Source organism: Mchenga conophoros, linkage group LG19 (assembly GCF_057382185.1).
Source record: "Mchenga conophoros isolate Kocher_MC1m ecotype Shallow Benthic linkage group LG19, M_conophoros_male_GT1.1, whole genome shotgun sequence".
Classification (NCBI taxonomy): domain Eukaryota; kingdom Metazoa; phylum Chordata; class Actinopteri; order Cichliformes; family Cichlidae; genus Mchenga; species Mchenga conophoros.
The window spans coordinates 29,687,244-29,701,410 of NC_140544.1; the positions used below are offsets into that span (position 1 = coordinate 29,687,244).

General features: G+C 41.3%; 1 protein-coding gene across 2 annotated transcripts; it reads left to right on the plus strand.

The window, feature by feature from the left end:
- The first annotated feature begins 446 nt into the window (after positions 1–446).
- On the plus strand, positions 447–12,531 carry pgfb (placental growth factor b). 2 transcript variants are annotated; one of them, XM_085257945.1, is made up of 7 exons: positions 447–655; positions 10,144–10,180; positions 11,287–11,483; positions 11,598–11,677; positions 11,986–12,015; positions 12,098–12,154; positions 12,252–12,531. In XM_085257945.1, exons 1-7 carry the CDS (start codon positions 593–595, stop codon positions 12,271–12,273), a joined length of 486 nt encoding a protein of 161 aa, XP_085114071.1. In that variant the 5' UTR covers positions 447–592; the 3' UTR covers positions 12,274–12,531. The 2 variants fall into 2 exon arrangements, with proteins under 2 accessions (XP_085114071.1, XP_085114073.1); XM_085257947.1 differs by lacking the exon at positions 11,986–12,015.
- The last annotated feature ends 1,636 nt before the right edge of the window (positions 12,532–14,167 follow it).

Here is a 14,167-nt window from a genome sequence, read left to right on the forward strand (position 1 = left end):
ATTAAACGGTCTTGTGAAAAGGTGGCGCGGAGCAATTAGACGCAAGTGCTTCTCTCTGTCTTTCTGCTGACTGCAGCTCAGAGGAGGACTGGAAACTGAAAGTTGTTGGCACAACTTCATGCGTGATTTTTTGAAGCGGATTCCTTACTTGGAGATCTTGGACTGAAAGCTGCTCACTGAATATGCGTCGTCACATCTGGCGTTCACGCTTTTATTTCCACAGAATCCGTTTTTAAGCTCATATTAAAGGAAAACGAGACACAAAAAGTGTGTAAATGTGAATATTTATCAGTTTCTCCTTTTTTTGTTAAAGTATTATTGTGTTGCCTCCTCGTCACCTCCACTTTCTCCTGAGGGGCCTTATTCATTAGTGAGCACAATCTACTTCATCAGGTTACACGCGCGGAGCTACGTGACTCCACTCATTCTCCGCGCTACTAAACCGGGAGCAGATGACTTGGAAAATCCCTGGCAGCGAGTTTTTTTTCTGTTTGCTTCTGTTTCTGAGTATTTTGGGACTTTTGTTGGATTTTTTTTCCGCCACTATCTCCATCGGGAGCCATCGCCACTCTCCACGCACAGACGTCACGAAATGTTACTGGGTTTTGTCATCGGGACTGTGGTGGCGCTTTATCTGCAGTTCTCACCTGCACAGGTAGGACGTTGCACGCTTCGGTGAAACTTTACACTCAGAAGCAAAATGAGGGGATTGCTTGTTTCCCCCACTCTCCCCCCTCCTCTCCTACTTTGCACTGAAACCACAGAGACTTTGGGTTGAGATTTTCACACGCTGCTCGGTTTATTTTGTGTCTGCTTTGTCCACCAGTAACCCAGCAAAGTAGCAAATAATGCACCTCGTTATAGAATGATAAATAAAGCGCCTATTGTTAGGTCTGCTAATAGCCTCGTTTAAGTTCAAAGTGTAACCTACATATGAAACGCTCGAGTCATCAGAAGCCAGTCAAGTGATAATGATCTATTGTTCTTTCTCATGCTGCTTTGAATGAGCGCCATCGGGCACCCCTCATTCATAAGATGAAACGTGACAAACTGCATCACTCTCTCTGTGGAGCAAATGATGCAAGGTGACTCACTGTTATACTTTGCAAAGCTTGCTAAGCTCATAATTACAGCCGCATCATACTTTAAAAGCTAGGTTCACAGACATGGATTATGTTATATTCCCACTCTTGTAGGCTATGGTGGGATCTTTTTTTCGGTATAAATTTCCATCAAGGGGAGCACTCTGGTCGTCATGTTGGTGATATGTTCTCTAAATGGGAGATTGCTGTGTTTCTTTCCAGGTAGTAGATGTAGCAGATCCTGGAGCTGCTTATAGTCTGAAAGTGTATTTAGTAAAACTGGATCATGTTAAGCTTGCAGGCACCTGCAGCTTTCCCTTCTTGTGCTTTCTTAGAAGGACACAAAGAGAAGGCAGCATTCTTTAACTGCTTTATGCCAAGAATAACAGTAATGAAGATGAACCAGTGTGAGCATGTGGAATTCAATTAAAAGCATAATTTCAGGGAAGCCGTATCAGTGTCAGGAGTTAAATCGGCCTACAAAGCTGGTCTGTTCTGTTGTCTGGCGTCGCCTGTTATTCTCTTAATGAAAGTCTGTCAGAACAGGGGAAACGGTGAAATTGGAGTGAGGAGTCATTCAGAGGCCTGTGTTGTGCCAGAAATACCTGTAAGAAGATGTGTCATTGAACATTCGGACTTGTGCCACCGTATGCTTCAGCCCTTGAACCTATTCAGTCTCTGATTTCCTTCCAAGGTGGCTGGGGACTTTCAGCTGTCTCTGATGGCTTTTATGTTTAATGCAAAACCAGGCAATTCCCTTGTCCATTCACTGCCAGTGTCACACTTCATACTCTGCTGCTTTCCTGTTGAATCAAGTAACACCCCCTTCCCCTTTGCAAAGCTGCAGGCCTCACATAGAGGTACTACTCGCTGACTCAGCCAGGCTCTCAGGGTTGGAAAAAAACTCCATGTCCCACCAGATTCCCAAACCCAGAGACTTTGCAGCTGTTGCTTAAGTTGAGAGTGAGTGGGAGAGGCATGAGTTTACCACATTTCCTCTAATCCTCATAATCAGCTCATGGCCCGGTTAGTCAAAACAGGAGTGACAAAATCCAGGGGCCTCAGTGTGTAGCAGGTTAGATGCCCTCTGCTGCACCCAAAGACTGATGGCCAATGTAACAGATCAAACATCTAACCTGACCAATTAGATGTCATACAGTATGTGAAGATTTGACCTCGGGATCCCTGCAGTTGCTGAAAACTTATTTGCATTTACTGATCATTTGTAAATTTAAACGTTTTCTTTGTTTTCCTGCTTCAATACAATTCAACTCAAACCAGCAGCTCTTTTCACAAGTTCACACACCAAGTTATGTCTGGAAATACAGACACTAGACATGTGTCTGGGAATCGCAGACCAATAATTTAATAATGATTAGCTTTCCTAACTGTCACAGCTGTGAATCATGTGGTCAATTACAGCTGTGGACAGCAGAGAAGCTGGAGTTGACTTCAACTGTTTAATACCGTCCTGCATGAGATTTATAGTGTAGTCTGTGTGTGTGTGTGTGTGAATGTGTGTCACATACAGAGGGCGAGTCTATCATTACTGCATATATCAGTAGTTCACAGCAAGTTAAAAGAAGGAGTGTTTTCCCCAGTGTTCTTGGGTAATTGTTATAAGACAGAAGAGATATAAAGAACCAGTGAAGAGGAAAAGATTGGCTGGATTAAAGGCTGTGTTCTGCTATCTCGCTATGTTCCATAAAAAGGGATAAGATGACTAAAGACAGATGGCTGTGATTCGCAGCGAAAGCCTAGCTACACCCATCTCTCCACCTCTCACTATTCCTTGTAGTAATCCCATGCTGCAAATCAGTGGTGTGATAACTTTTATCACTAACACTGGTGTGTTATGTTAGAAGCATGGTGACATGGTGTCATCGGAGAAAATGGAAACAGCGTAGTATAAAAAGATGTATGTAAATAGTATTTTTTTTTTATCATAAATCAACACTGTAACAGTAGGTGTATTCTGCTGATGTTGATTCCCATTGAAATGAGCAGGTCAAACTTCCAAGCTTTGTGGCTTGTCACTGAGGGTGGAAGCACCTGGGTTTCCCTTCTCAACAATAGTGGCCGCTTTGTCACCCTTTTATGAAATACAGTACAAGCTCCATGCCATCCACCAGGTGTTTTACACATGAACTACAAACAGAGTTCAGTAAACCTAATATTACTTTATGGGAAGTACTGTATATGGAAAAGATTATTGGTTTTAGCCAAATCTCTTGTTATTTTGTACAGTGTATTTCTTGGGACAAAGCAGTCGTCTATTTACTGTATTATTGGCAGACCTGCATGTACAGTACAGTGTGTGTTTTAACCTGAAGTTACAGTAGTAGGACTACTGTGAAACCTGCCTATACATTGCTTTTAAATACCTGTTGCCTCCTGCTCATTTGACAGCTATCCCTGAGTTAGATCAAAACCACTGGAATGCTCTCCGTACAAAGCCGATCTCTTAGTGATCGTAGTGATTGTATTTCATGCTTGCATAAACAGAACCAAACCTGAATGGCATTTGGCAGCATTTCCAGGTGAAATAACTCATGTCCTGAAGATTTGGACATGTGCACAGCTCGCAATTTTGGTCAACTTCTGAAAAAATATTTTTGTGATTATGTTATGATGAAGCTGTGGAAAAAAATAGCAAAGGTTGAGGATTATATGCCTCACTGAAATGCAATTATGAAATTCTTTGAGTGACTTTTTAAATTGTATAACAGATATGGGGAAATTATGCCTAACCCATGTGTTATTGCCAGAGTTCTGATGAAGATCATCACTTCATCGGTACACCGTGTTTCTGTGCCTCTAAAGGCAGTGAGCCTCAGCTTCTGCTTTTGTATTCATAAGGACATGACGCCACACAGGTGTTTCCTTTAAATCACCCTCCGCACCAAAACAATACTTGAGACTGGCCATCTGTACCGCACGCATGTGTTTGTGTTCAAGTCAGAGCAAAGAGCAAATGTATAATCAAACATTAAGTCGACTGCTCCCTTCCCGCCGTGGCTTACTCTGTCTTACGCTTAGCACATCTTCCTGTGTAGATCAGATGTCTGCACGGGAGTCCCTGCAGTGGTGGTGACCTGCTGACTGCCCCTCTGTGTTGTTGTGGTACTTCTCCCTGGTTGTAATGTCCTAGCCCAGGGGAGAGTTGCAATCGCAATCAGGAAATATGGAGTTCTCCTTCCTCCAACAGAGGAGGAGGAGTGGTTGTGCTCAGGGCAGCTGTCTACTCAGCTAGCTTTAATCTCCCATCTGGATGTAATTTACTGTGGTTTACAGAACAGCGTTTACTGTAATGGAGACCACAATTACCACCGGTCAGCTTATCTCAAGACTTGTCGTGTGTGTATGTTTGCGGACAGGGTGCACAGTTTACACAGTGGTTGTGTGTTTTTGTGTGCGTCCTTGGGGAGACATTTATGCATGCATTAATGGACTTATACTGGGGAAATCGTGGTTATCTAAATTAAAATTTATGCCGACCCTTACCTCTCCCTCATCACTTGATCCTATTTTACTTCTTGTTGTTTTTTGACTAGACGGCAATGCCAAAAAAAGCAGGATTGTTTTCAAACTTCAGCACTTAGGCTTGAAAAGGGTTGGTTTGGTTGTTGCACAAACGATACCTATTCTTTTTGTCAGCTTTCATACAACAAATCTCTTTTTCTGCCGTATCTCAGCAGCAGGATCCAGTGCATGTGGCTCCAAATTGAGAATGGGTCTGCCTGCACATGGATCCACCATATTTAATGTAAAGGGCAGACATGATGATGTCAGTGAGTCTCATCTATCTCCCAGCAAGAACACTTAGCTTAGCTGTATGCATAAAATCAATTAAAATGCATTTATTCTGAAATCTGGCAGTTATGCATGCCTATTTATGCTACTTTTTTGTTTGAATCTGTGTGATCTATGTGTGTTTGTGTACTTACATGTGGAATAACTCGTGATTTCAAAGTCTCTCTGATGATTCAAGGCATTGCTGTGGAATGTTTACCGCATGCTCCAATGAAGTTTTTCAGTCTTTTGGCTATATCCAGTGACCACCTAGAGACTGGGTACTTCTCAGTCCTGTAATAGCACCGCTGTCAAAAGCTGACCCGCCATGTGTGTACAAAAGAGAAGGCCATGAGTTAATGTTGTGGCCATGGCGCTGATGACGTGGAATCTGGTTAGCAATAAAGGGCACATGAGGAAGATCAGTAAAGCATCATTTCTAACTTATTGAGTATCCACTGTCCCCCCTTCTGATTGGCTGCCTCCCTGAGAAAACCAAGTTAGGGCTCCACGTCCTCTGTGACATAATACAGATACAAGAGTAGACAAAATTTGTCCAAAGAAAATGAGCATTTAAAGCCGTCTGCAGTCTGAGACTTTGGCTTACAGTGATTACTTGTACGTATTCTTGACCATTTGAAATTTAAAACCTTTGTTATGATTTATGCAAACTTCTACCACTGTACCAAAATATGTGAGAGAAAATAAAGAAACACAAGATAAGTCCACTTAAAAATTCCCTTGTTATGCGTCTTCAGAATCACCCAACTGCCAGACTACTTATATTTACTCATTTCATTTAGTTTACTGTCATTCTTTACCTCATTTAGCAAACCCAGTCAGTCAAGTTATCCAGCTTGACTGAACTAATTAATGTAAAAGCAATTACAGTTTGTCAGATGGTCAAAGATTAAGGGGACTGCCTAGAGGACTACAGTTTACTACTACAGCCTGAATACCATCAAAGCAGGAGATCCAACGATACATGTGTGCTAATCAGATGACCTAATCTTTAGTCAACAGAAGCAATGAGTCAGCATTAAAACTGCATGTAATATGGCAACATTTTTTACAGAATAACACATGAAAAGTTGTTTTTCAGCCGAAAACTGTAGAATGTGGTCGGCTTTCTAATGGTGGAAATACAAGCATGTTGTGAAACACTCATTCCTTTCAGTGTCTTGGCTCCATTGTGAATAGTATGAATTAAATCCTATTGTATTGTCAACCACAAGAGATATAACCTAAAACGCCCTACCAGCATGTGAAAAGAAAATCTTACTGCAGGCTTTAAGATAGCCGTCTATTACTTTGTGAAATCTGAACAATCTATGTATGGGACGCTGGTTACTGATAATGATTAATTATTACTGTTTTATACTGGAATACTGGAATGACGTGAAAGCATTTAATTGTGGTTTATAGCCGCCTTTAGAAAACTTCCATTTCACTCTGCTGGAAAACAAAAGCATGCCCCACCCTTACTCTTATGCAATCCACTGGAGAAGACGAACCTAACCTCCAGTCTGCATCAGTTTCTCCAAGCCTTCAGAATAGGCTTTTCTATCTAATAACCCTAAATTGGTTTGGGAACCTTTGTATTTGATCTGCCATCCTGTTCTTTCCTTATGAAAAATACATTGTGGAATAAGCTGGCTGGACTCCAGATTTTTCTGGCAGAGGGCCATGGGTACCTGCTGTTTACCTCCTCCCCCACTTGACCCTCAAAGCTGAAACATCTTCTGACAATTATGCTGGGTCCCCATCATGTTTTAGGTTTGCTCCCTATCCACGCTGCCCTTCCTCTGACAGATGGAATAAGCAAGGAGGTTAAAGATGACGCATTTCAGCTGTGTGGGACTGCAGAGTAATGAGGCTTGGGGCCTCTGCGGCCCAATGGCAGGAGCCCAGGGACGCAACAGGTCCTCTGATTTGACCTAGAGTACAGCACAAACTCTTAACCAGCAGTAGTAGGAACAGAACCTTATAAACAATGTTTTATTTCAGCTACAACTACTACAGACAACTCAATCCATACTCGCTTTCTCCAGCTGATTACTGAAATACTGAAGCACACTGCGCCACCGTAAAGTACTAAATGTCAAGACCTGAAAGCATTTTGTACAACTACAGTAGCCAAACAAGGGTGTGTTACTTATGGAACCTTGTAGATGCAGTAAGAAAGGTTTCTCTGGCACAGGAATAGCTGGAAAGTTTAGGCACTTAATCACTGAAAGGTCCAAGTTATGTTTAAATAAAATGTCAATTACCAGTTACATAAAGCTTAAAGGAGATGTGGCATCCCAATATTTTTTTTTTATCTTGCTAGGATCAAAGATTTGCTTACGCGTGTCCCATCAAACATTAGTTGAGAGATGGAGTACACCAGCTTTACAGAGCTAACACTGAGAGAAGCAACTATTCACCTACAGCTAATGTAGGATCACAAATGATCTTCGCATGCATTATCTTTGGAACATGGAGGAAAATAACACATGCATATGTAGACCATGTAAAGTCACCACACCTGTAGAGTCCAAGCCACTGCACTGCCATGTTGTTTCCAATCCAATCAGTACAATTTTTTATAACATATATAATTTTATATTGGTCTTTTTTCTGAAATTTTCAAAATAAACTAATCGTTTGTTGATAATGATGGTAATTGTTAGGTCCTGATCTTTGATTCCTCTATTAACATACAGTACACATTTGCATTCATTCATTCTTTATATGGTGGATTAAGATTAGGATTAAAAGTAAGGACGCGATGGGCCGTTATTAATCAAATCAAATGTAATCCATGGACTTTTCTTTACCTGTTTGATACATTCACATATGTACCTGTATATGAATTGACCCTCCAAAGCTGTTGCTAGTTTTTATGTATTGCCAACGTTTAAGTCTTGTATATAGAGTCTATAAAATATAAGACTATAATTTTAATCTTTGTGTCAGACTACAGCCCAGAATATTTAATCCATTTTATGAAGCATAGCTTTTTTTGTGTTAGACAGAAACAGTCTGTAAAACTCATTTACTGGAAAGACAGAATGGATGTTTCTGCTTGTGTGTAATGGTAAAAAGAGGAGGGATTTTCTGCTCTTAATTCCTTCTTGATATTTCAGCACTTTCTGTCAATTGCAAAAACCCAGATGTTGTACATACAAGTGAAAATTCCAATACAATTGACAAAGAGGAGAAGTATTGGGTTATAAACCAAGAACAGATGAATTTAGTCTAGTCATGTCTAGTTTATTTCTATAGCCTTTAATCACACTTAGTCTCAAAGGTCCTAACACCCACATTATGAAACCAATAAATGATAATGACACATGGTAACGTTACACTCTGATTGAGGACAAGTAAACTCCCTGAAAAAGGTCACCAGGAAACAAAATGTAAGAAACATTCAGGACTGCACAGAAAGCGAGCATGCTTTTAGGATTAATGACACATTGAACACATTTATTAATGTGAAACAGTCCCCCTTTCCACAAGAGCCTAATCACCCCCTGTCACCATGAATCATACAGTTAACACTCTAAGTGCATAAGACGGAGGGAATTGCTACGTGAGGATCCTCATGAAGCCTTTTTAAGAATCTGGTGGATTCTTTTGGGCAGCTCATTCCTCTGCTCTCCACCGCAAAGGGTACCAAAGATGTTTCCTCATCATGTCGAGGCTTAACCCATGACCAAGGTTAGAAAATCCTCCAAAACCTCAAAACGTTCAGAGAGGCAAGTGAGGCCAGAGCCAAAAAACCCTTGTGATGTGGAGCAGCCACGACACGCAAAAGGGTGGAAAAGGGGAAGCTGATCTTATGCCAGTTAACGTTGGACACGAGATTCATTTTATCAGCCTGCCATTGAATATAAAATACACTCAATGGGCCTGAAAATGAAAGCAACTTTTGACAATAACTGGAACTGAACTGTGACTTTCCCATGCTGTGCTTAAAGAATATTCTGCAAGTAGAGCTTATATCCTGCTGTGTTTCAGTGAGGCTGACACAGCCCAATGGATGCTACACTATAGAACAACTCGGCAATCATAGCAACAGCTGTAGATTTTAGCCAGAAGAACAAGAACAACTGTGTTGAAAAACAGGGAAGATGCCTCAACAGCTCCCTTTGCCCAGAAAGGACTCTTGAGTGATATTTGTAGTCTTTAATACAGAACGCTGTGCAGCTCAGAGGACAGGTCAGTTTCTGACACTCATGTCAGTGACAGTTTTACGGGAACTGCTGAAATGTTTGCAAGTGTAAATGCATCATCATCATCATCATCATTAAATCGGGACATTCCTCTTAAATCACACTGTTTGGAGGGGGGAGGGAAGGATGAATACAGCAGTATGCTGACAGATACTATCCTCATCCTGAAACTAATTTTGGTTCATAACAGGAAAAGGATGGATTTCAACAAAGCACAGATGGTGCATAAAGCAACAGTCTTTATTGCCATCACTCGAGGAAGTCCTTGTCAGGCTGGTTGCTGTTGCATGAAGACTTTTTGCTCCAGTATCATTTGTCCCACTGCTATTGTCTACAAAAACATTGTTACACTATGAATGTGATCCGGCATGTGTCATAGAGAAACTCAAGTCCAACACCAGTGACGAGGAGAATCTGCGGAAGCAGGTTGTCTGCCGCCTGTCCTGCACTTCTGCCGGAGGGTATTTTATCAAACATAGATTTCCCTTCCTGAGATGGAGTCAACCAGAGGTTTTGTGTTTTCCCAGGCGAATGAAAAATTCACTCTGTTTATCATGGGATTATGGGAAAAAATCAAGACGGAGGAGGAAACAATCAATGGGAAAATAAATAGAGAGCTGAATGTTACACCACAGGAAACAGGTTTTGAACCTAAACAGTTGGGCACACTGTAGATATATATGAAGACCTCTATCTGCTGCCTGTCCAAAAGACTCATCCCCAACAGAGTGGGAATGACCTTCCACTTTGGTGTACTGTTGTTCCAGCTATCGCCACCAGAGGATGAAAACACTGGTGTCAGACGTTAGTGTAAAGGCAGGCTGACCTCTCTATGTGTATAAAGGTTGTAGGCAATAGTGTTTATATTTGAGTGGGTGGGTTAACAGTTTGGATTAGTTTTATATAATGTTGTTCATGTTTAGGTATGTATTTAATGTTTCTGGCTTATTGCCAGTACCTGTTTCACTTTCATTGTCAGTCTTGAGGCTCGCTGTCACATCCTGTCAGACCACAAATGATAATTCTGGATCCCCACGTTTTGTGTTTTTCAGAGTCTTCCCTTGGCAAGTATAAACAGTACAATGGAAGGTAAGGAGTTCTTCAAGTTTTAAGCTTTTAAGTCTGCATGTCCTGGATAAAATGAGTTAATAAAACTTTCTTCGAGAGAGTAGCTCTGACTCTTTTGTTACGCTGTATTTTCTACAGTGTTTGTGGTTTAGAGAAAACAAAAGGGGGAGACTAGAGTTTAACAAAAATATATTCCCTCGTTGTGCTCGTCACACAATGCTGAAAAATACAAATGACTTAGTTCTTTACTCTTGCATGCTGGTTAGTCATCGAATTTCATCTGAATATAGAGCGCAGCAGAGCATGTCTAGGCTAGCAACGATTACTCAACTGCTGACCTTCTCTCTTCATATCCTTTTGCTCCCTTACATTGCTATACATTAATGCTAATTAAAGAGGAATGCACTGGTAGAACTTGCAGGCAGAAATGACTGCATGGACGTCTAAGAGCCAGATCAGCAGAAGGCATGCAGTCCACTCAAGAGGCACTAACTGGCCATTGAACTGTCCCTTTGCACTGTACTACATTACAGTTCGTGGCCTCATCTCCTTACCATGGATGCTTCCCCAGCCGTCTCCTCCCAGCCTGTCTGCTTTTATAAACAGCTGTTGTAGTGTAAGGCTCCAGTTGGTGACCTCTGAGGGTCACCACAGTCCCAGAGGTGCCTGCGGGGCAACTCCAGTTCCAGATCCAGCAGGGTTCTGTTCATGGCCATGTTCCCAGTGTTTGTTTTCTCTTACTTCTCTGTTTGGCCATAGTTGTCCCTGTTCTTCCTCCACAGTCTCCCCAAAGCAACTAGGACACTTTCACACATGTACTCCCACAGGAAAGCACACTGTACATTAAACAAATGTTTCTTTCCCCCTGAAAATGAAAACAGGATACATACTGGTGTATAGGTTTCTGTGTACAGGGCATGAAAGCATATCATTGCTGGATTACTGAGCTAATTACCAGTACTGTTTGTGTAGAACTGTATCATCTTTAAGTTGAGCTTTTTTAGCTGTCAAATACGATCGATGTTGTCACAGTAAGACGAAAAACTGATCGCTAACCAAATAAAAATGCAGAGAAGTCCCAGAAAAAAGATGGCACTGCTTTATACTTTGCCTACTCTTATTCACAGTGCTTGTGTTTGAAAAAGTTTGGGGTCGCAGCTTTTGCCGCACCATTGAGAAGCTGGTGGAGGTGGTGCAGGAATACCCATCGGAGGTGGAGCACATCTACAGCCCCTCCTGCGTTCCCCTGGTGAGGTGCGCTGGCTGTTGCGGAGATGAGAACCTGGAGTGTCATCCCACTCAAACCACAAACGTTACCATGCAGGTAAGACCTAAGTGTTGTGCAACATAAGTGTGAGTTATAACTCGTAGCTGTGAGCGCTTCATGAGATCGTTTTGACAAATCTCCGTTTCACCTCCACCCCTCCTCCATTCCCAGCTTTTGAAAATCAGGCCATCAGAACAAGGTCAAGAATATGTTGAGATGACGTTTGTGGAGCATCAAACATGTGAATGTAGGTAAGAAAAAAAGAAGGGTGTTGTGACATAAGTTATTGATAAGTATGAAAAATATAAACCCCGTCTCCTGGAAGTCATGTTTATGTTTCTCATAGATTCATCTCCAAAAACTTGAATTGAATACCTAACAGAAAATAAAGTTGTTTTCCTAAAGATTCCTGCACTGTCGACACACTATCTGCTAATCGAGTTTGGTCATTAATAGCAGGCAGCATAAACGTAACTTCTAGAAGACTGGGTGACTCTCACAGACTTTTAAATGTTGTACCTGGACATTCATGTTAATTTATCGAAACCTTTGCCCTCAGAATCAGGAAACCTGTTGTGAAGGTTCCAAAGTAAGGGAATATTCTTACAATATCAATTTTGCTATTTGTCAAAAAACGCAAGCTTTTTTTTATAATTTGGTTCTTGGTTCAGGAAAAGGCGAAGAGGAAGGAAGAGGAAGGAGAGACAAAAAAAGAAGGAATGTGACAGGTGAGGGGCACACGGGGGGGAGAAAACGTTCACATATCCACCATTTTATCTTATTACAGCTTTTAACAGAGGCTACGTTATCACTTGTGTTCTACAGGTGCCAGATTCCTCGCAGGTAACTGCAGTGGCGACCCAACCCCCTGTTGCAGTGTGGCTCACTATTTGTTTCCAGCCCAGTGGGAGCATCAAAAGTCTCCTTCACTCATCTATCAATACTGTGTCTGCAGCAAGAGACTCAAACAGCTGGGTTGATTTGCTGACATGCCCTTATGCTGATGGGCAGGGTGTTTTTGTAACGACAAGGTTTAACAGGAAGTGCGTTTTGACTGGTGGAAACACTGCTGTTACAAGCCTGAAACAATGGACATCCCTGGGAGCCAGTGCAATGTAGAACCAAACAGACTGATGTCTTCTTTTTATGCTAGGTATTACTGTATCGGTTATTATTTGTCAAATCCTTTGGTATTTAAAAGAAGGTTACACAGGTAAAAAAGAAGAAAAGTCTATATTTATTAATATAGTTGGACCAGAGAACACCTTGTGGACTTGATGCGCAACTTCTTTGTACATGCGATAAGGAAATGTCTCCCTCTAGTGTTTATGGAAAGTGTTTTTAAACCTCTATATTAAAGTATTTTGCAATCAGATCATCATCATATCTGAGATCTGTTCCAAAAGCCATTGTTGCATAATTGCTTGTTGTGTATAAATCAAACTCTTTAACAGCATCATGTGACCTGAATGGGAAAACAACATTTAGCAGAAATGTTCATAAAGCGAAGATTTTCCCAAAACTTCAAACTTTCCATATTTATGGAATCCAGCATACAGATGTTCTCCTAACAAGAGGCTAATCTTGATTATCTGGCCCATTCATCTGAAATGAACATATGGATGCACAGTGGGTGTGGCGAGATCAACGGCAACCGGCACATTCGTGTTAAAATAATGAATACACTTGTGTTTGAGTAGCACACATGTTTTTGCAAGAGTAGAAATTCCTCGTTTCAATTTTTTCATTTATAATTTTGATCAAAACATCCTCGGATATTTCAGCTCGCCCATCATGCATTTCCAACTCAGGACCAAATACCCATGCGTTGCTTGTTTAGTCGCTCACAGTAAACAGGTTGCAGTTCTATAACAATACATGAGCCTTCAGGAGGGTATTTGAGGTATGCAGATTGAATTAAATACTGTACAGAGGGGCAGTGCACATCAGAGGGTTGGACCCAGTTTTTGGCAAACCACTCATTTTTTCTCGAGTGTCAGTCACAAGGACATAACATACAGTGCACGTTCAATGATACACTACTTCACTCTGCCTGTGCCTGTACTTGAAACATATCAAGGACCATACAACTAATACCCACAAGGCTTCCTTTGAATGCCGTGGAATATTTGGTGTGGCATGTTTCTTACTGTCGTGTAAGCAAATAAGTGAAATGTGAATTCAGATTTAAGTATTCCAGTGGGATATATCCAGTATACATTGTCTTATCTACTTGTCAAAGTAATGGTTGTGGAGGAGGCTCGAGCCTGCCTGTCCCTGACCTTGGACAGGAAAGAGGGTACACTCCAGACAGCTCACCGGCGTGTCTACGGAATAAAAATTCTTAAAGTTGAAATTTAAAAACAGTGCTATGACAGGTTAAAAGTAATTGCACTGTATGGAGTGCTGCAGCAACAGGGGAAAGCTTGAATACAAATTATTTTTGCTTTTTATAGCCGTTAAAACATCATGTAAGCCCTCAAAATCTTTTTTTATTAGATTCCAAGCTTGAGCTCCCACATGTAAAAGCATTAGTTACGGTCTCAAATGTTCATCCCATATGCTGTGTGCAGCTGAACAGCACAACCTTGTGTCCAACTGGTGACTCAACAATCCCATAATCCCACACCACAGGTGTCATCCTCTGTTTCTAGAAACACTGCAACATGGAAGGGATGAAGTTTCGTAGATAAATTAAATGGCGTTTGTTTGTTTGTTTGTTTCATGTATCACATAAAGAA

What these genes read in the sequence shown, in the direction of transcription:
- pgfb (XM_085257945.1), top strand. Translation starts at nt 593, where the DNA reads ATGTTACTGGGTTTTGTCATCGGGACTGTGGTGGCGCTTTATCTGCAG. An exon ending in TATAAACAGTACAATGGAAG is followed by an intron (nt 10,181 to 11,286) that starts GTAAGGAGTTCT and finishes TCTTATTCACAG; the next exon opens with TGCTTGTGTTTGAAAAAGTT. An exon ending in CCTGTTGTGAAGGTTCCAAA is followed by an intron (nt 12,016 to 12,097) that starts GTAAGGGAATAT and finishes TTCTTGGTTCAG; the next exon opens with GAAAAGGCGAAGAGGAAGGA.